This window comes from Salmo trutta, chromosome 10, assembly GCF_901001165.1.
Source record: "Salmo trutta chromosome 10, fSalTru1.1, whole genome shotgun sequence".
Taxonomy (NCBI): Eukaryota; Metazoa; Chordata; class Actinopteri; order Salmoniformes; family Salmonidae; genus Salmo; species Salmo trutta.
Genome location: NC_042966.1, coordinates 28,773,292 through 28,796,560, shown reverse-complemented (window position 1 = coordinate 28,796,560; position 23,269 = coordinate 28,773,292). Strand labels below are relative to the sequence as shown.

At 47.3% G+C, this 23,269-nt stretch overlaps 1 protein-coding gene across 2 annotated transcripts in view; it reads right to left on the bottom strand.

Annotated features, from left to right (window-relative positions):
* Positions 1 to 23,269, bottom strand: part of LOC115201530 (protein kinase C epsilon type) — a 150,908-nt gene that overhangs the window by 53,774 nt on the left and 73,865 nt on the right. The window contains exons 3-7 of one of the 2 annotated variants that reach the window (XM_029765234.1): positions 9,980 to 10,148; positions 6,661 to 6,695; positions 6,401 to 6,495; positions 6,179 to 6,308; positions 2,498 to 2,640 (exon numbers count right to left, since the gene is read on the bottom strand). In XM_029765234.1, the coding sequence (XP_029621094.1) occupies positions 2,498 to 2,640; positions 6,179 to 6,308; positions 6,401 to 6,495; positions 6,661 to 6,695; positions 9,980 to 10,148 (572 nt within the window). Of the gene's footprint in view, positions 1 to 2,497; positions 2,641 to 6,178; positions 6,309 to 6,400; positions 6,496 to 6,660; positions 6,696 to 9,416; positions 9,502 to 9,979; positions 10,149 to 23,269 lie in introns of those variants that run through there. The other variant, XM_029765235.1, reaches the window with a different exon arrangement.

Here is a 23,269-nt window from a genome sequence, read left to right as displayed (position 1 = left end):
ACCACATCTCTCTACCACATCTACAACATCTCTCTCACATCTCTCTACCACATCTCTCTACCACATCTACCACATCTCTCTACCACATCTACCACATCTCTCTATCACATCTACCACATCTCTCTACCACATCTCTCTACCACATCTCTCTACCACATCTCTCTACCACATCTATCTACCACATCTCTCCACCACATCTACCACATCTCTCTATCACATCTATCTACCACATCTCTCTACCACATCTATCTATCACATCTCTCTACCAAATCTCTCTACCACATCTATCTACCACATCTATCTATCTATCACATCTCTCTACCACATCTCTCTACCACATCTACCACATCTCTCTACCACATCCACCACATCTCTCTACCACATCTACCACATCTACCACATCTACCACATCTCTCTATCACATCTCTCTACCACATCTACCACATCTCTCTACCACATCTACCACATCTCTCTACCACATCTACAACATCTCTCTCACATCTCTCTACCACATCTCTCTACCACATCTACCACATCTACCACATCTCTCTACCACATCTACCACATCTCTCTATCACATCTACCACATCTCTCTACCACATCTCTCTACCACATCTCTCTACCACATCTCTCTACCACATCTATCTACCACATCTATCTACCACATCTCTCCACCACATCTACCACATCTCTCTATCACATCTATCTACCACATCTCTCTACCACATCTATCTATCACATCTCTCTACCAAATCTCTCTACCACATCTATCTACCACATCTATCTATCTATCACATCTCTCTACCACATCTCTCTACCACATCTACCACATCTCTCTACCACATCTCTCCACCACATCTACCACATCTCTAGCACATCTCTCTAGCACATCTCTCTAGCACATCTCTCTACCACATCTCTCCACCACATCTACCACATCTCTCTACCACATCTCTCTACCACATCTCTCTATCACATCTACCACATCTCTCTACCACATCTCTCTATCACATCTCTCTACCCCATCTCTCACATCTCTCTACCACATCTATCTACCACATCTCTCTACCACATCTCTCTACAACATCGCTCTACCACATCGCTCTACCACATCTACAGTGAGGGAAAAACGTATTTGATCCCCTGCTGATTTTGTACGTTTGCCCACTGACAAAGAAATGATCAGTCAATAATTTTAATGGTAGGTTTATTTGAACAGTGAGAGACAGAATAACAACAAAAACATCCAGAAAAACGCATGTCAAAAATGTTATGAATTGATTTGCATTTTATTGAGGGAAATAAGTATTGTGACATCATTTACTTTTTTTGTTGTTGCTTGCCTGCCATTTTTACTGGCTAGACTGGCCTAGACCATACTTAGAGGGAGATGGCAAAGATGTGTTCTGATTGGTCCGTCTATATTTGTTCAGGCTTGTGATTGGATTGCAGATAGACCCTTATAGCACCAATTTCAAATGGATTTATGCAGATTGAACTTTCTAGTTGTCATTGTTTTTCACATAAAATTGACTTTAAAAATAATATAACTTTACAAACATATGAAGAACTATCTAAAGATCTATTATATGTGACTAACTCATTTCTGACATGTCAGATAGAACCTTATAGTCCCAAGGTCTCGATTTGTAGTTGATTTGTAGTTGCATGTATCGATTTTTTTTTTTTACTTGACTTGACACTTGACTTGGAAAAACTGGTGACTGGACTCCACTTGACTTCCTCTTAGAATGCACAACTTAGAATTGACTCAAGACTCGCCCGTTTGACTTGGTACTCGACTTGAGACTTGGATCTTATGACTTGAGACTTGCTTGTGACTCAAATAATATTGACATGGTCCCACCTCTGATGTATTGTGACTGCTGTAAAATGAATTGCCTCATTGAGGACATAAACATTTTCTGAATCTGAATTCTCATCAATTATTGCCCTGATCACCCCCTGCCCCTACCCCCTGCTCCTCGCCCATACCCCATACCCCTACCCCTCGCCCCTACCCATACCCCTGCTCCTTGTCCATACCCCTACCCTTCGCCCCTGCCCCATGCCCCTGCTCCTCGCCCATACCCCTTTCTCTCGCCCCTGCCCCTGCCCCATGCCCCTGCTCCTCGCCCATACCCCTTTCTCTCGCCCCTGCCCCTGCCCCATGCCCCTGCTCCTCGCCCATACCCCTTTCTCTCGCCCCTGCCCCATGCCCCTGCTCCTCGCCCATGCCCATGCCCCCTACCTCTCGCCCCTGCCCCATGCCCCTGCTCCTCGCCCATACCCCTTTCTCTCGCCCCTGCCCCTGCCACATGCCCCTGCTCCTCGCCCATACCCCATACCCCTGCCCCTGCCCCATACCCCTTTCTCTCGCCCCTGCCCCATGCCCCTGCTCCTCGCCCATGCCCCCTACCTCTCGCCCCTGCCCCATGCCCCTGGCAGTGCCCCCTGACACTGGAAGTGTCCCTTTGCTCATGGCGGTTTCTCTGACCTTTTTCCTCCTCTGGGCACTGCTGGAGATCTTGTCTGGTGTGACCCCCAGGTCAGACAGAACCTTGGCAATTCCCCTCGCGTCCACCCCACAGTTAGGGGCCACGTTACTTTCACAGCGTCTGTGTACATTCACCTTGCAGACTGAGAGAGAGACCATGGTTACACCACATGTACATTCACCTTGCAGACTGAGAGAGACCATGGTTACACCACATGTACATTCACCTTGCAGACTGAGAGAGACCATGGTTACACCACATGTACATTCACCTTGCAGACTGAGAGAGACCATGGTTACACCACATGTACATTCACCTTGCAGACTGAGAGAGACCATGGTTACACCACATGTACATTCACCTTGCAGACTGAGAGAGACCATGGTTACACCACATGTACATTCACCTTGCAGACTGAGAGAGACCATGGTTACACCACATGTACATTCACCTTGCAGACTGAGAGAGACCATGGTTACACCACATGTACATTCACCTTGCAAACAGAGAGAATCCATGCTATTGGACTGCATCACAATCTTCTTGGCAAGTACCAAATGTTGTGAGAGTGTACTACGTACAGTATGTTAGATTAGATTTCTTTATTGTCTGATTTTCACAGATATTTACTTTACGTACAAGAAAATGCACTGTGAAATGTGAATGACATGGCAAAGATCAGACATAACATCAAACATACACATTCATGAAAAAACAAAACAAGAATGACAGCTTAATGACTCTTATCCCTCCTTTCCACATTACATAGCTGTCCCTCCTATATTCAATCTTTTTTTATTATAATTTGTTGTTTTTGGGGGCAGTAGATCAGCTTTCATATTGCAGATAGATTGTAGCTTCCATCAATGTAATCGTCTGCATAATTTCTAATCCCCCATATATTTTTTAAGTATACATATATACAGGCCAGTACATCAGGAGACGTGGAGGAGGCCGTAGGAGGGCAACAACCCAGCAGCAGGACCGCTACCTCCGCCTTTGTGCAAGGAGGAGCAGGAGGAGCACTGCCAGAGCCCTGCAAAATGACCTCCAGCAGGCCACAAATGTGCATGTGTCTGCTCAAACGGTCAGAAACAGACTCCATGAGGGTGGTATGAGGGCCCGACGTCCACAGGTGGGGGTTGTGCTTACAGCCCAACACCGTGCAGGACGTTTGGCATTTGCCAGAGAACACCAAGATTGGCAAATTCGCCACTGGCGCCCTGTGCTCTTCACAGATGAAAGCAGGTTCACACTGAGCACGTGACAGACGTGACAGAGTCTAGAGACGCCGTGGAGAACGTTCTGCTGTCTGCAACATCCTCCAGCATGACTGGTTTGGCAGTGGGTCAGTCATGGTGTGGGGTGGCATTTCTTTGGGGGGCCGCACAGCCCTCCATGTGCTCGCCAGAGGTAGCCTGACTGCCATTAGGTACCGAGATGAGATCCTCAGACCCCTTGTGAGACCATATGCTGGTGCGGTTGGCCCTGGGTTCCTCCTAATGCAAGACAATGCTAGACCTCATGTGGCTGGAGTATGCCAGCAGTTCCTGCAAGAGGAAGGCATTGATGCTATGGACTGGCCCGCCCGTTCCCCAGACCTGAATCCAATTGAGCACATCTGGGACATCATGTCTCGCTCCATCCACCAACGCCACGTTGCACCACAGACTGTCCAGGAGTTGGCGGATGCTTTAGTCCAGGTCTGGGAGGAGATCCCTCAGGAGACCATCCGCCATCTCATCAGGAGCATGCCCAGGCGTTGTAGGGAGGTCATACAGGCACGTGGAGGCCACACACACTACTGAGCCTCATTTGGACTTGTTTTAAGGACATTACATCAAAGTTGGATCGGCCTGTAGTGTGGTTTTCCACTTTAATTTTGAGTGTGACTCCAAATCCAGACCTCCATGGGTTGATAAATTGGATTTCCATTGATTATTTTTGTGTGATTTGTTGTCAGCACATTCAACTATGTAAAGAAAAAAGTATTTAATAAGATTATTTCATTCATTCAGATCTAGGATGTGTTATTTTAGTGTTCCCTTTATTTTTTGGAGCAGTGTATATAAAAAAAATAGAAATGAGATGACCATGAGATGTTTCTACAACTTGATTGGAGTCCACCTGTGGTAAATTCAGTTGATTGGACATGATTTGGAAAGGCATACACCTGTCTATATAAGGTCCCACAGTTTACAGTGCATGTCAGAGCAAAAACCAAGCCATGAGGTCAAATGGATTGTCCGTAGAGCTCCAAGACAAGGATTGTGTCGAGGTACAGATCTGGGGAAGGGTACCAAAACATTTCTACAGCATTGAAGGTCCCCAAGAACACAGTGGCCTCCATCATTTTTAAATGGAAGAAGTTTGGAACCACCAAGACTCTTCCTAGAGCTGGCCGCCCGGCCAAACTGAGCAATCGTGGGAGAAGGGCATTGGTCAGGGAGGTGACCAAGAACCCGATGGTCACTCTGAAAGAGCTCTAGAGTTCCTCTGTGGAGATGGGAGAAGCTTCCAGAAGGACAACCATCTCTGAAGCACTCCACCAATCAGGCCTTTATGGTAGAGTGGCAAGACGGAAGCCACTCCTCAGTAAAAGGTACATGACAGCCCGCTTGGAGTTTGTCAAAAGGCACCTAAAGGACTCTCAGACCATGAGAAACAAGATTCTCAGGGCTGATGAAACCAAGATTGAAGTCCTTGGCCTGAATGGAAAGCGTCACATCTGGAGGAAACCTAGCACCAACTCTATGGTGAAGCATGGTGGTGGCAGCATCATGCAGTGGGGATAGTTTTCTGCGGCAGGGACTGGGAAACTAGTCAGGATCGAGTGAAAGATGAACGGAGCAAAGTACAGAGAGACCCTTGATGAAAACCTGCTCCAGAGCTCTCAGGACCTCAGACTTGGGCGAAAATTCACCTTCCAACAGGACAACGACCCCAAGCACACAGCCAAGACAATGCAGAAGAGGCTTCGGGACAAGTCTCTGAATGTCCTTGAGTGGCCCAGCCAGAGCCCGTACTGGAACCCAAACGAACTTGATCTCGAACCCGATCTCTGGAGACCTGAAAATAGCTGTGCAGCGATGCTCACCATCCAACCTGACAGAGCTTGAGAGGATCTGCAGAGAAGAATGGGAGAAACTCCCCAAATACAGGTGTGGCAAGCTTGTAGTGTCATACCCAAGAAGACTCCGAGGCTGTAATCGCTGCCAAAGGTGCTTCAACAAAGTACAGAGTATTGGGTCTGAATACTTATGTAAATGTGATATTTCCGTTTTTTTATTTTTAATACATTTGCAAAAAAATGTAAAACCTATTTTACCTTTGTCATTATGTGGTATTGTGTGTAGATTAATGAGGGGAAAAAATGAATTCATTAAAGAGTAAGGCTGTAACATAACACAATGTGGGAAAAGTCAAGGGGTCTGAATACTTTCCGAATGCACCGTATATATAAATATACATGCATATACACATGCATATCCTATACTCAATCTTACACATCCCCTTAATGTCCAAGTTTCCCTGAGCGTTGTACATAATGTTATTGCACACCACTATAGTTTCAATGTCCATGATTAGTAGTGAGTTGTAGTGCATTTGTTTATATATGTCAGTGTGTGTGTGTGTGTGTTTGTGTGTATGCCTGTGTGTGTGCTTGTGTGCTGGCATACCTTTGCATTGCAGCCCTTGTCTGAGCAGGCCCCACAGTAGTGATCCACAGTGGTCACAGAAGGTTAGGACTTTGAAGTTGTGAATACCAAACTTATGAGGCATATTAACGCTGAACCGCTGGGATCCAACCTGCAGGGGGCGACAAAGAGCACTGACGATAACACAGTCACACCGCTTGATTGATTCACCTCATAATAACGAATATGTGGAGAGATGCCTACCTCCTCTGGTGTAGTGTCCTCTTTGTCTTTCTTCATCCCAGCACACTTTGTGATGATGAGCTCGTGGCAGCGCTTATGGACTACACACGTGCACACTAGGAGACACCAGACAACTCAGTCATTCACTTTCATTTCAACACGTTAGCTGACTTATCCCTAAAGGCCCTATTACATATAGAGTGATAGGAATACATGTTAGTGTGCAGATAGATGTCACACAGAGAAACTGTCAGTAAGGAGAGAGAAAGTAGATATATTACCTTGACACTGGTAGCCCTGTTTCCCGATCACACCCCTGTTGAGATAGATACATAGTCTCACTGACATTTCACTCAATGCAACATACAGTCAGATTCAAAATGGAACATTATTATGTTACATCAGTGGAATTGTAAGGTATTGCTTAGAATGAAGTGAATATGTTTGGATCCAAAATAAATATTTTCTGACCCAATTTAACACGTTTCAAACTCCTTGCTATATTTGAAGACCCTCACAGCTTTGTCACATTCACATAAAAAAATGTCATGTTTCTGATTGAAGGCACAATCTGTAATTTCAACAGCCTGACTGTGTTTCAAGTATACTGTAATTAAAGGTATTTTTTCCTTTTCCTGTTGAAAAACAATATCCCACGTATAAATACAGTAATGTGGACACACTTGAAGGTAAAAAAAGATTTTTTGAGCAGAATTTAGTTTTTTAGACACTAGTGCAAACTTCATGTAGTCGGCCATTAAGGGAATTGGTCAATGGTGCCCTCTGATGTCATCGGCCTCCCCCTTGCTTGGGGGAACAATGGAGAAACAATAGAGTGCCACAGTATGAGTCATAATACCCATTAAACCTAGCGGTCAAACAAGGAAATGGTTCCAATCGTTTGTCCACCATTCATTTTTCCCATAAGGGATTTTAGGAACCCTTAAAATAAGGGCTGTGTTTGATGTAGGCTTACCCTGGCGTGATGTTTTGATAACCATGTACATTTCTCGAGGACAAGACTACTGTAATCAATATATTCACCTGTATTAACACCCCCAAAATTAAATGGTAATTAGCTGCTAATGTGGCTATCATAAAGAACTACAAATGCCATGATGATCTGGACGAGACTGCCGAATCGAGGCAAAGGTAAGTATCTCTGGATTAACTATCTAAAGCTAGCTACATTTAGTATTAAATAAATTGGCTACATTTCTTTAAATTGACAATTCTGTAAACTGTCTTGCGCACATTTTAAATTGACACAATACCTGTTAGCAAAGGTGTCAGCTAGAGATGACGTGCAGGAGATTACAGGGATTTGTAGTCTTGCATGATGTCTACTTTGATGCCAATTAGCATTTTTAAATCTGTGAGTAAATAGAGCCGAATATATTTATAAAAGTCACTTTGTCCGAGAGAGATTTACATGGTTATCAAAACGTCATGCCAGGGTAAACCTACACAAAGCACAGCCATTATTTTAAGTGTTTCTAAAATTCCTCTTGGATAAAATGAATGGTGGAAAAACGATTGGAACCATTTCCTTGTTTGACCACTAGGTTTTATGGCTATTATGACACCTCCACCGTGGGGCTCTATAGAGAACAAAAGAGGAAAGGCCCACCCCCCCACTAGTGCCATGTCATGAGGATAAGTAAATCAGGTGATAAATGCAGACTGGAGTGCGACTTTAATTGAAATTGAACCATTGAACAGCAGGAATTCTTACAGACTGTGCCTCTCAGTCTAATTTAATAAGTTCATCAGGTACAGTGCTAGGTGCTACATGTCAGGTTCCTGAGCCATAGCAGTGTGTTCTGCCACCTTTAGCAGAGCTGTCACTGTGGCAATGTGGCCATATGTTATGGCTGAGTCGGGGTGTGAGAGGGGGAGGAGGGGTTGGAGGGAAGATGGAGAGGCTGGGCCTGAAATAGCCACAGCTGTGTGCTAACACTCTTTATCACCTCTGTCAGGAAGACACGTCCCACCATTATCCCCCGTTACACTTATGGCCAATTTCCACCTAAGACTTACCACAGTGTTTTACCAAAAAGGCTCAGACTTTTTGGTTTCCACCTCCATGGACCATCTCCATTGTCTCACTGGTCAATGGCCTCAGCTGACCTGCTCTGACTTGGGGCCAAGGCCCTGGAAACTGACATTAGCTGGCATTTACAAAAAAATGGCTAACTGTGAACATGGGTTAACAACTTCCACGGTAAACACCTTCTCACAAAGCAACTGTCTTGATGATGCAGAGGTTGTTGATTCTGCTCTTCACAAGTCTTTGGTGTCACACTCCTGATGGAAACACAGTTCCCCAAAAATAACACTAGAGCTTACATGAACATAAACACTGACAAAACACTGGTGTGGGGTAAGTCTCAGGTGGAAATGGGAGCGTCTGAAAATGCAACAATATCCTGCAGTCAGTTAGGGACCTTTTGACAGCGACACTCTGTGTTTCAAAGTTCATCAGAGAACTGGAGGCACTTGTCAGTGAGAGAAAGACTATTGTGCACTACCATCAAGACTCATGTTGTATCAATGAGATACTGTTTAAAGTAACATCAACCTGTAGGCAGGCACTGTTCCCAGTTCAGATCAGACTCTTCTCACAGCTTTAAGACACTCGGACTCCGTGTGCTCTACAGTGATCTGTTAGGTCATAAGCCCTGGGAAGCAGGAATTGTCAGCTTGTACTACAGATGCGTGCTTGGTACATGTAGATTGGTGCCATCGGGGAGCAGAGAACCAGCTGGACTATCCAGGATAAAGCTTCCACTGTCACACTGTAATGGCTAGCCTAGGGGCTTTTCCCACTGTCTCCATGGCAACACTGACAGACAAGAGCGCCGACCGTCCATGACCACGCATATAAAATCTCTATAAGCTGACGCAGGTAGGTGTGTGTGTGTGTGTCTCTCACCATATAAAGTATCTACAGGGTAACGTAGGTGTGTGTGTGTGTGTCTCTCACCATATAAAGTATCTACAGGGTAACGTAGGTGTGTGTGTGTGTGTCTCTCACCATATAAAATCTCTGCAGTGGGAGCAGTAGGTGTGTGTGTGTGTGTGTCTCTCACCATATAAAGTATCTACAGGGTAACGTAGGTGTGTGTGTGTGTGTGTCTCTCACCATATAAAGTATCTACAGGGTAACGTAGGTGTGTGTGTGTGTGTCTCTCACCATATAAAGTATCTACAGGGTAACGTAGGTGTGTGTGTGTGTGTCTCTCACCATATAAAGCATCTACAGGGTAACGTAGGTGTGTGTGTGTGTCTCTCACCATATAAAGTATCTACAGGGTAACGTAGGTGTGTGTGTGTGTGTCTCTCACCATATAAAGTATCTACAGGGTAACGTAGGTGTGTGTGTGTGTGTCTCTCACCATATAAAGTATCTACAGGGTAACGTAGGTGTGTGTGTGTGTGTCTCTCACCATATAAAGTATCTACAGGGTAACGTAGGTGTGTGTGTGTGTGTGTCTCTCACCATATAAAGTATCTACAGGGTAACGTAGGTGTGTGTGTGTCTCTCACCATATAAAGTATCTACAGGGTAACGTAGGTGTGTGTGTGTGTGTCTCTCACCATATAAAATCTCTGCAGTGGGAGCAGTAGGTAGGCTGTCGTAGGTATGTGGCCATGAACTTGTGTCCGTTGACCTGATGGACCCTCCTTCGTACGGCACCCTGCCTCTTCCTAGGCCGCATGCGCTCCCGAAACACACGCTCCTCTGCATTCTCACTGGAGCCTGGAGCTGGAGAAACACATTATTAGCAAAACCAAGGAATCATAAGATTGTAACATGGGAAACACATGACTTCCTCTTTAATGTATCAACTGGTACACAACAGAATGCCACAAGAAGGAGGCTGATGAATTATTTCACATTGGTGAAGAGTCTGCCAGTAGTATGCTTCTCCACAGTGCTACTCCAACCCCCATACAGCTGGGAGGGAATGGGGCAGTCTAGTGCTACTCCAACCCCCATACAGCTGGGAGGGAATGGGACAGTCTAGTGCTACTCCAACCCCCATACAGCTTGGAGGGAATGGAACAGTCTAGTGCTACTCCAAACACCCTAGCTGGGAGGGAATGGAACAGTCTAGTGCTACTCCAACCCCCATACAGCTGGGAGGGAATGGGACAGTCTAGTGCTACTCCAACCCCCATACAGCTGGGAGGGAATGGGACAGTCTAGTGCTACTCCAACCCCCATACAGCTGGGAGGGAATGGAACAGTCTAGTGCTACTCCAACCCCCATACAGCTGGGAGGGAATGGAACAGTCTAGTGCTACTCCAACCCCCATACAGCTGGGAGGGAATGGAACAGTCTAGTGCTACTCCAACCCCCATACAACTGGGAGGGAATGGAACAGTCTAGTGCTACTCCAAACACCCTAGCTTGGAGGGAATGGAACAGTCTAGTGCTACTCCAAACCCCCTAGCTGGGAGGGAATGGAACAGTCTAGTGCTACTCCAACCCCCATACAGCTGGGAGGGAATGGAACAGTCTAGTGCTACTCCAAACACCCTAGCTTGGAGGGAATGGAACAGTCTAGTGCTACTCCAACCCCCATACAGCTGGGAGGGAATGGAACAGTCTAGTGCTACTCCAACCCCCATACAGCTGGGAGGGAATGGGACAGTCTAGTGCTACTCCAACCCCCATACAGCTGGGAGGGAATGGAACAGTCTAGTGCTACTCCAACCCCCATACAGCTGGGAGGGAATGGAACAGTCTAGTGCTACTCCAACCCCCATACAGCTGGGAGGGAATGGAACAGTCTAGTGCTACTCCAACCCCCATACAGCTGGGAGGGAATGGAACAGTCTAGTGCTACTCCAAACACCCTAGCTTGGAGGGAATGGAACAGTCTAGTGCTACTCCAAACACCCTAGCTGGGAGGGAATGGAACAGTCTAGTGCTACTCCAACCCCCATACAGCTGGGAGGGAATGGAACAGTCTAGTGCTACTCCAAACACCCTAGCTGGGAGGGAATGGAACAGTCTAGTGCTACTCCAAACCCCATACAGCTGGGAGGGAATGGAACAGTCTAGTGCTACTCCAAACACCCTAGCTGGGAGGGAATGGAACAGTCTAGTGCTACTCCAACCCCCATACAGCTGGGAGGGAATGGAACAGTCTAGTGCTACTCCAAACACCCTAGCTTGGAGGGAATGGAACAGTCTAGTGCTACTCCAACCCCCATACAGCTGGGAGGGAATGGAACAGTCTAGTGCTACTCCAACCCCCATACAGCTGGGAGGGAATGGAACAGTCTAGTGCTACTCCAAACACCCTAGCTGGGAGGGAATGGAACAGTCTAGTGCTACTCCAAACCCCATACAGCTGGGAGGGAATGGAACAGTTTAGTGCTACTCCAAACACCCTAGCTGGGAGGGAATGGAGCAGTCTAGTGCTACTCCAAACCCCATACAGCTGGGAGGGAATGGAACAGTCTAGTGCTACTCCAACCCCCATACAGCTTGGAGGGAATGGAACAGTCTAGTGATACTCCAAACACCCTAAAGCTGGGAGGGAATGGAACAGTCTAGTGCTACTCCAACCCCCATACAGCTGGGAGGGAATGGAACAGTCTAGTGCTACTCCAACCCCCATACAGCTGGGAGGGAATGGAACAGTCTAGTGCTACTCCAAACACCCTAGCTGGGAGGGAATGGAACAGTCTAGTGCTACTCCAACCCCCATTCAGCTGGGAGGGAATGGAACAGTCTAGTGCTACTCCAAACACCCTAGCTGGGAGGGAATGGAACAGTCTAGTGCTACTCCAAACCCCATACAGCTGGGAGGGAATGGAACAGTTTAGTGCTACTCCAAACACCCTAGCTGGGAGGGAATGGAGCAGTCTAGTGCTACTCCAAACCCCATACAGCTGGGAGGGAATGGAACAGTCTAGTGCTACTCCAACCCCCATACAGCTTGGAGGGAATGGAACAGTCTAGTGATACTCCAAACACCCTAAAGCTGGGAGGGAATGGAACAGTCTAGTGCTACTCCAACCCCCATACAGCTGGGAGGGAATGGAACAGTCTAGTGCTACTCCAACCCCCATACAGCTGGGAGGGAATGGAACAGTCTAGTGCTACTCCAAACACCCTAGCTGGGAGGGAATGGAACAGTCTAGTGCTACTCCAACCCCCATACAGCTGGGAGGGAATGGGACAGTCTAGTGCTACTCCAACCCCCATACAGCTGGGAGGGAATGGGACAGTCTAGTGCTACTCCAACCCCCATACAGCTTGGAGGGAATGGAACAGTCTAGTGCTACTCCAAACACCCTAGCTGGGAGGGAATGGAACAGCCTAATGCTACTCCAACCCCCATACAGCTGGGAGGGAATGGGACAGTCTAGTGCTACTCCAACCCCCATACAGCTGGGAGGGAATGGGACAGTCTAGTGCTACTCCAACCCCCATACAGCTGGGAGGGAATGGAACAGTCTAGTGCTACTCCAACCCCCATACAGCTGGGAGGGAATGGAACAGTCTAGTGCTACTCCAACCCCCATACAGCTGGGAGGGAATGGAACAGTCTAGTGCTACTCCAACCCCCATACAGCTGGGAGGGAATGGAACAGTCTAGTGCTACTCCAAACACCCTAGCTTGGAGGGAATGGAACAGTCTAGTGCTACTCCAAACCCCCTAGCTGGGAGGGAATGGAACAGTCTAGTGCTACTCCAACCCCCATACAGCTGGGAGGGAATGGAACAGTCTAGTGCTACTCCAAACACCCTAGCTTGGAGGGAATGGAACAGTCTAGTGCTACTCCAACCCCCATACAGCTGGGAGGGAATGGAACAGTCTAGTGCTACTCCAACCCCCATACAGCTGGGAGGGAATGGGACAGTCTAGTGCTACTCCAACCCCCATACAGCTGGGAGGGAATGGAACAGTCTAGTGCTACTCCAACCCCCATACAGCTGGGAGGGAATGGAACAGTCTAGTGCTACTCCAACCCCCATACAGCTGGGAGGGAATGGAACAGTCTAGTGCTACTCCAACCCCCATACAGCTGGGAGGGAATGGAACAGTCTAGTGCTACTCCAAACACCCTAGCTTGGAGGGAATGGAACAGTCTAGTGCTACTCCAAACACCCTAGCTGGGAGGGAATGGAACAGTCTAGTGCTACTCCAAACCCCATACAGCTGGGAGGGAATGGAACAGTCTAGTGCTACTCCAAACACCATACAGCTGGGAGGGAATGGAACAGTCTAGTGCTACTCCAACCCCCATACAGCTGGGAGGGAATGGAACAGTCTAGTGCTACTCCAAACACCCTAGCTTGGAGGGAATGGAACAGTCTAGTGCTACTCCAACCCCCATACAGCTGGGAGGGAATGGAACAGTCTAGTGCTACTCCAACCCCCATACAGCTGGGAGGGAATGGAACAGTCTAGTGCTACTCCAAACACCCTAGCTGGGAGGGAATGGAACAGTCTAGTGCTACTCCAACCCCCATACAGCTGGGAGGGAATGGAACAGTCTAGTGCTACTCCAAACACCCTAGCTGGGAGGGAATGGAACAGTCTAGTGCTACTCCAAACCCCATACAGCTGGGAGGGAATGGAACAGTCTAGTGCTACTCCAACCCCCATACAGCTTGGAGGGAATGGAACAGTCTAGTGCTACTCCAAACACCCTAGCTTGGAGGGAATGGAACAGTCTAGTGCTACTCCAACCCCCATAGAGCTGGGAGGGACTGGAACAGTCTAGTGCTACTCCAACCCCCATTCAGCTGGGAGGGAATGGAACAGTCTAGTGCTACTCCAAACACCCTAGCTGGGAGGGAATGGAACAGTCTAGTGCTACTCCAACCCCCATACAGCTGGGAGGGAATGGAACAGTCTAGTGCTACTCCAAACACCCTAGCTGGGAGGGAATGGAACAGTCTAGTGCTACTCCAAACCCCATACAGCTGGGAGGGAATGGAACAGTTTAGTTCTACTCCAAACACCCTAGCTGGGAGGGAATGGAACAGTCTAGTGCTACTCCAAACCCCATACAGCTGGGAGGGAATGGAACAGTCTAGTGCTACACCAACCCCCATACAGCTGGGAGGGAATGGAACAGTCTAGTGCTACTCCAAACACCCTAGCTTGGAGGGAATGGAACAGTCTAGTGCTACTCTAACCCCCATACAGCTGGGAGGGAATGGAACAGTCTAGTGCTACTCCAACCCCCATACAGCTGGGAGGGAATGGAACAGTCTAGTGCTACTCCAAACACCCTAGCTGGGAGGGAATGGAACAGTCTAGTGCTACTCCAACCCCCATACAGCTGGGAGGGAATGGAACAGTCTAGTGCTACTCCAAACACCCTAGCTGGGAGGGAATGGAACAGTCTAGTGCTACTCCAAACCCCATACAGATGGGAGGGAATGGAACATTCTAGTGCTACTCCAACCCCCATACAGCTTGGAGGGAATGGAACAGTCTAGTGCTACTCCAAACACCCTAGCTTGGAGGGAATGGAACAGTCTAGTGCTACTCCAACCCCCATAGAGCTGGGAGGGACTGGAACAGTCTAGTGCTACTCCAACCCCCATTCAGCTGGGAGGGAATGGAACAGTCTAGTGCTACTCCAAACACCCTAGCTGGGAGGGAATGGAACAGTCTAGTGCTACTCCAAACCCCATACAGCTGGGAGGGAATGGAACAGTTTAGTGCTACTCCAAACACCCTAGCTGGGAGGGAATGGAGCAGTCTAGTGCTACTCCAAACCCCATACAGCTGGGAGGGAATGGAACAGTCTAGTGCTACTCCAACCCCCATACAGCTTGGAGGGAATGGAACAGTCTAGTGATACTCCAAACACCCTAAAGCTGGGAGGGAATGGAACAGTCTAGTGCTACTCCAACCCCCATACAGCTGGGAGGGAATGGAACAGTCTAGTGCTACTCCAACCCCCATACAGCTGGGAGGGAATGGAACAGTCTAGTGCTACTCCAAACACCCTAGCTGGGAGGGAATGGAACAGTCTAGTGCTACTCCAACCCCCATTCAGCTGGGAGGGAATGGAACAGTCTAGTGCTACTCCAAACACCCTAGCTGGGAGGGAATGGAACAGTCTAGTGCTACTCCAAACCCCATACAGCTGGGAGGGAATGGAACAGTTTAGTGCTACTCCAAACACCCTAGCTGGGAGGGAATGGAGCAGTCTAGTGCTACTCCAAACCCCATACAGCTGGGAGGGAATGGAACAGTCTAGTGCTACTCCAACCCCCATACAGCTTGGAGGGAATGGAACAGTCTAGTGATACTCCAAACACCCTAAAGCTGGGAGGGAATGGAACAGTCTAGTGCTACTCCAACCCCCATACAGCTGGGAGGGAATGGAACAGTCTAGTGCTACTCCAACCCCCATACAGCTGGGAGGGAATGGAACAGTCTAGTGCTACTCCAAACACCCTAGCTGGGAGGGAATGGAACAGTCTAGTGCTACTCCAACCCCCATACAGCTGGGAGGGAATGGAACAGTCTAGTGCTACTCCAAACCCCATACAGCTGGGAGGGAATGTCCAGTGCTGCAGGGGTGTCATTTAAGCAACAAGGCCCGGGGGGGTGCGGTATATGGCCAATATATGGCCAATATATGACCAAACTGTTGCCACAAAGTTGGAAGCACAAAATCATCTACAATGTCATCGTATGCTGTAGAGTTAAGATTTCCCTTCAATGAAACTAATTTGCCTAGCCGGAACCATGAAAAACAGCCCCATACCATTATTCCTCCTCCACCAAACTTTACAGTTGGCACTATGCATTGGTGCAGGTAGCGTTCTCCTGGCATCCGTCAAACTAAGATTCATCCGTCGGACTGCCAGATTGTGAAGCGTGATTCATCACTCCAGTGAGCTTTACACCACTCCAGCCGACACTTGGCATTGTGCATGGTGATCTTAGGCTTGTGTTCGGCTGCTCGGCCATGGAAACCCAATTCATGAAGCTCCCGACAAAAAGTTATTGTGGTGACGTTGCTTCCAGAGGCAGTTCTGCAACAATGTTTACATGCTACGTGCTTCAGCAGTCAGCGGTCCCGTTCTGTGAGCTTGTGTGGCCGAAAAATTCATCGTGGCTGAGCAGTTGTTGCTCATGGACGTTTCCACTTCACAATAATAGCACTTACAGTTGACAGGGGTAGCTCTAACAGGGCAGACATTTTACGAACAGACTTGTTGGTAAGGTGGCACTATAACGGTGCCACGTTGAAAGTCACTGAGCTCTTGAGTAAGGCCATTCTACTGCCAATGTTTGTCTATGGAGTTTGCATGGCTATGTGCTCGATTTTATACACCTGTCATCAACGGTGTGGCTGAAATAGCCGAATCCACTAATTTGAAGGGGTGTCCACATACTTTTGTACATATAGTGCCTTTGGAAAGTATTCAGACCCTTTGACTTTTTCCACATTTTGTTACGTTACAGCCTTATTCTAAAATGTATATACAAAAAACATTTCTCAGCAATCTACACACTATATCGCATAATGACGAAGGAAAAACAGGTTTTTAGACATTTTTGCAAATGTATTAAATATGACGGAAATACCTTATTTACATAGTATTCAGACTCTTTGCTATGAGACTCGAAATTGAGCTCAGGTGCATCCTGTTTCCTTTGATCATCCTTGAGATGTTTCTACAACTTGATTGGAGTCCACCTGTCGTAAATTCAATTGATTGGACATGATTTGGAAAGGCACACGCCTGTCTATATAAGGTACCACAGTTGACAGTGCAAGTCAGAGCAAAAACCAAGCCATGAGGTCGAAGGAATTGTCCGTAGCTCCGAGACAGGATTGTGTCGAGGCACAGATCTGGGGAAGGGTACCAAAACATTTCTGCAGCATTGAAGGTCCCCAAGAACACAGTGGCCTCCATTATTCTTAAATGGAAGAAGTTTGGAACCACCAGGACTCTTCCTAGAGCTGGCAGCACTACCAAACTGAGCAATCAGGAGTAAGGGCCTTGGTCAGGGAGATGACCAAGAACCCGATGTTCACTCTGACAGAGCACTAGAGTTCCTCTGTGGAAATGGGAGAAGCTTCCAGAAGGACAACCATCTCTGCAGCACTCCATTAATCAGGCCTTTATGGTAGAGTGGCCAGACGGAAGCACTCCTTAATAAAAGGCACATGACAGCCCGCTTGGAGTTCTGGAGGAAACCTGGCACCATCCCTACGATGAAGCATGGTGGTGGCAGCATCATACTGTGGGGTTGTTTTTCAGCGGCAGTGACTGTGAGACTAGTCAGGATCGAGGGAAAGATGAACATAGCAAAGTACAGAGAGATCCTTGATGAAAACCTGCTTCAGAACGCTCAGGACCTCAGACTGGGGCGAAGGTTCACCTTCCAACAGACCAACGACCCTAAGCACACAGTCAAGACAACGCAGGAGTGGCTTCAGAACAATTCCCTGAATGTCCTTGAGTGGCCCAGCCAGAGCTCGGACTTGAACCCGATCAAACATCTCTGGAGAGACCTAAAAATAGCTGTGCAGCGATGCTCCCCATCCAACCTGACAGAGCTTGAGAGGATCTGCAGAGAAGAATGTGAGAAACTCCCCAAATACAGGTGTGGCAAGTTTGTAGCGTCATACCAAAGAAGACTCAAGGCTGTGGATCTGAATACTTCAGTATTTCAGTTTTCTATATTTTATAAATTAGCAAACATTTAAAAAATCCTGGTTTTGCTTTGTCATTATGGGGTATTGTGTGCAGACTGATGAGGGAAAAACTATTTAATCAATTTTAGAATAAGACTGTAACCTAACAAAATGTGGAAAAAGTCAAGGGGTCTGAATACTTTCTGAATGCACTGTATAGTGTATATTGGCCATATATCACAACACCCCGAGGTGCCTTATTGCTATTATAAACTGGTTACCAACGTAATTAGAGCAATAAAATAACAGTTTTGTCATACCCATGATATATCACGGCTGTCAGCCAATTAGCATTCAGGGATCGACGCACCCAGTTTAGAATTACACATGACTACCTCTAGATGGTGGTACTGCCACAGAGGTGAATGCACACAGATAATCCCCTCAACAACCTCAACGCTATGCAGACGCTGGAGAGGTGATTAACAGGCTTGTCTCACACACACACACACACACACACACACACACACACACACACACACACACACACACACACACACACACACACACACACACACACACACACACACACACACACACACACAGAGAAAACTTGTAATCAAACATTTGTCTTGTCCAGATAGGATAGCCTATATGCTACCTAGCTAACCAGTGACTGATTCAACCTTATTAACTAAGAAGAATGCAGGATATGACATGCTGGTGATTGAGCTCTCTCCCAGTGTCCCAGTGTAAGTGTGTATGTAGTGCACTGTAGCTGCTGAGGTCTGGATCAATGGATTGACAGGGTAGGCTGTGACACAGAGCAACCATATTGGAGACCTGTCAACCCTACTCACCAGGGCAGCAGACAAGGTCACTCAGAGAGCTGCACATCTCTCTCTCTCTCTCTCTCTCTCTCTCTCTCTCTCTCTCTCTCTCACACACACACAGCTTTACACATTTACTGTATGCACACAGCACACAGCACATACTTGTACATGGACACTCACACGCGCACACACGCGCACACACACACACACACACACACACACACACACACACACACACACACACACACACACACACCCTGTTGTGGAGTGCTTAGGTTTAGATTACACTCTGCCACTTTGTTAATTATACTGTCAGCCCAGGGGTGTTATAAATATATGTCATACAGAAGAACTAAGAAAACAGAACTTGTTATGTTACTGGTAGGTGACAGCCCCCTGCCACATGGTCTGGTAGGTGACAACCCCCTGCCACATGGTCTGGTAGGTGACAACCCCCTGCCACATGGTCTGGTAGGTGACAGCCCCCTGCCACATGGTCTGGTAAGTTGCGCAGCAACTCACTGCCTTCCTGAAGACAAACAATGTATACGAAACGCTTCAGTCTGGTTTTAGACCCCATCATAGCACTGAGACTGCACTTGTGATGGTGGTAAATGACCTTTTAATGACGACAGACCGAGGCTCTGCATCTGTCCTCATGCTCCTAGGTCTTAGTGCCGCTTTTGATACCATCGATCACCACATTCTTTTGGAGAGATTGGAAACCCAAATTGGTCTACATGGACAAGTTCTGGCCTGGTTTAGATCTTATCTGTCGGAAAGATATCAGTTTGTCTCTGTGAATGGTTCGTCCTCTGACAAATCAATTGTAAATTTCGGTGTTCCTCAAGGTTCCGTTCTAGGACCACTATTGTTTTCACTATATATTTTACCTCTTGGGGATGTCATTAGAAAACATAATGTTAAATTTCACTGCTATGCGGACGACACACAGCTGTACATTTCAATGAAACATGGTGAAGCCCCAAAATTGCCCTCGCTAGAAGCCTGTGTTTCAGACATAAGGAAGTGAATGGCTGCAAATTTTCTACTTTTAAACTCTGACAAAACAGAGATGCTTGTCCTAGGTCCCAAGAAACAAAGAGATCTTCTGTTGAATCTGACAATTAATCTGGATGGTTGTACAGTCGTCTCAAATAAAACTGTGAAGGACCTCGGCGTTACTCTGGACCCTGATCTCTCTTTTGAAGAACATATCAAGACTGCTTCAAGGACAGCTTTTTTCCATCTACGTAACATTGCAAAAATCAGAAACTTTCTGTCCAAAAATGACGCAGAAAAATTAATCCATGCTTTTGTTACTTCTAGGCTCGACTACTGCAATGCTCTACTTTCCGGCTACCCGGATAAAGCACTAAACAAACTTCAGTTAGTGCTAAATACGGCTGCTAGAATCCTGACTAGAACCAAAAAATTTGATCATATTACTCCAGTGCTAGCCTCCCTACACTGGCTTCCTGTTAAGGCAAGGGCTGATTTCAAGGTTTTACTGCTAACCTACAAAGCATTACATGGGCTTGCTCCTACCTATCTTTCCGATTTGGTCCTGCCGTACATACCTACACGTACGCTACGGTCACAAGACGCAGGCCTCCTAATTGTCCCTAGAATTTCTAAGCAAACGGCTGGAGGTAGGGCTTTCTCCTATAGAGCTCCATTTTTATGGAATGGTCTGCCTACCCATGTGAGAGACGCAGACTCAGTCTCAACCTTTAAGTCTTTACTGAAGACTTATCTCTTCAGTAGGTCCTATGATTAAGTATAGTCTGGCCCAGGAGTGTGAAGGTGAACGGAAAGGCTGGAGCAACGAACCGCCCTTGCTGTCTCTGCCTTGTCGGTTCCCCTCTTCCCACTGGGATTCTCTGCCTTTAACCCTTTTACAGGGGCTGAGTCACTGACTTACTGGTGTTCTTCCATGCCGTCCATGGGAGGGGTGCGTCACTTGAGTAGGTTGAGCCACTGACGTGGTCTTCCTGTCTGGGTTGGCGCCCCCCCCTTGGGTTGTGCCGTGGCGGAGATCTTTGTGGGCTATACTCGGCCTTGTCTTCGGACGGTAAGTTGGTGGTTGTAGATATCCCTCTAGTGGTGTGGGGGCTGTGCTTTGGCAAAGTGGGTGGGGTTATATCCTGCCTGTTTGGCCCTGTCCGGGGGTATCATCGGATGGGGCCACAGTGTCTTCTGATCCCTCCTGTCTCAGCCTCCTGTATTTATGCTGCAGTAGTTTATGTGTCGGGGGGCTAGGGTCAGTCTGTTACATCTGGAGTATTCTCTTGTCTTATCCGGTGTCCTGTGTGAACGTAAATATGCTCTCTCTAATTCTCTCTTTCTCTCTTTCTTTCTTTCTCTCGGAGGACCTGAGCCCTAGGACCATGCCTCAGGACTACCTGGCATGATGACTCCTTGCTGTCCCCAGTCCACCTGGCCATGCTGCTGCTCCAGTTTCAACTGTTCTGCCTGCGGCTACGGAACCCTGACCTGTTCACCGGACGTGCTTGTTGCACCCTCGACAATTACTATGATTATTATTATTTGACCATGCTGGTCATTTACGAACATTTTAACATCTTGACCATGTTCTGTTATAATATCCACCCGGCACAGCCAGAAGAGGACTGGCCACCCCTCATAGCCTGGTTCCTCTCTAGGTTTCTTCCTAGGTTTTTGGCCTTTCTCAGGAGTTTTTCCTAGGGAGTTTTTCCCAGCCACCGTGCTTCTTTCACATGCATTGCTTGCTGTTTGGGGTTTTAGGCTGGGTTTCTGTACAGCACTTTGAGATTTCAGCTGATGTACGAAGGGCTATATAAATAAATTTGATTTGATTTGATTTTTGATTTGATTTAGGTGACAACCCTGCCACATGGTCTGGTAGGTGACAACCCCCTGCCACATGGTCTGGTAGGTGACAACCCCCTGCCACATGGTCTGGTAGGTGACAGCCCCCTGCCACATGGTCTGGTAGGTGACAACCCCCTGCCACATGGTCTGGTAGGTGACAACCCCCTGCCACATGGTCTGGTAGGTGACAACCCCCTGCCACATGGTCTGGTAGGTGACAACCCCCTGCCACACAGTTCTTTTCAGATAACCTAAAGGTCTAGTGGTTCACTCTGACCCAGAAAATACTCTGAGTGAAAGCAGTAGGATCTAGGTCCATATGAGGGATTCACTAAGGTGTCGACACAGTGCTGGTTGTATTACTGCTGAGTAAGACCCCAGGTCTGCATGCCCCCCTTAACACAATACACTGACTGGCACATTTTGGTTTCTGGGGTCAACTGAGGCTGTGTGTAATTTTACCTGTAACTGGGAGCAACAGCTGCGCCACAATGAAGTCATGTCCATTGTTGAAAAAATCTCTCTCTCCGCTCTCTCTACCCTCAGTGTGCCAGGGTGTTGTATCATATATGACCACTGTGTGGAGCTGCAAGATCAGGCCTTGTATCCCTGTCTGTCTGTCTGTCTGTCTGTCTGTCTGTCTGTCTGTCTGTCTGTCTGTCTGTCTGTCTGTCTGTCTGTCTGTCTGTCTGTCTGTCTGTCTGCCTGCCTGCCTGCCTGCCTGCCTGCCTGCCTGCCTGCCTGCCTGACTGCCTGCCTGCCTGCCTGCCTGCCTGCCTGTCTGTCTGTCTGTCTGTCTAACCCTAACCTAATTTGACTTAGTCAAACTTGACCCCTAAAGCTAATCAATCACACACTCCTCTCCTCACTTAACTCTATACAGCAGAGAGAGAGAGAGAAAGAGGGAGAGAGAGAGAGAGACAGAGAGAGCGAGACAGAGAGACAGAGAGAGAGAGCGAGACAGAGAGAGAGACAGAGAGAGAGAGCGAGACAGAGAGAGAGACAGAGAGAGACAGAGAGAGAGAGAGAGAGAGAGAGAGACTGTGCACACTGCCCACAAAATGAGGTGGAAACTGAGCTGCACTTCCTAACCTCCTGCCAAATGTATGACCATATTAGAGACACATATTTCCCTCAGATTACACAGACCCACAAAGAATTCGAAAACAAATCCAATTTTGATAAACTCCCATATCTATTGGGTGAAATACCACAGTGTGCCATCACTGCAGCAAGATGTGTGACCTGTTGCCACAAGAAAAGGGCAACCAGTGAAGAACAAACCTATATTTATGTTTATTTATTTTCCCTTTGTACTTTAACTATTTGCACTTTAACTGTCATTACAACACGGTATATAGACATAATATGACTTTTTAAATGTCTTTATTCTTTTGGAACTTTTGTTAGTGTAATGTTAACTGTTAATTTTGAATTGTTTATTTCACTTTTGTTTATTGTATTATCTATTTCTCTTGCTTTGCCAATGTAAACATGTTTCCCATGCCAATAAAGCCCCTTGAATTGAAATTGAATTGAAATATAACCAACCTCTAG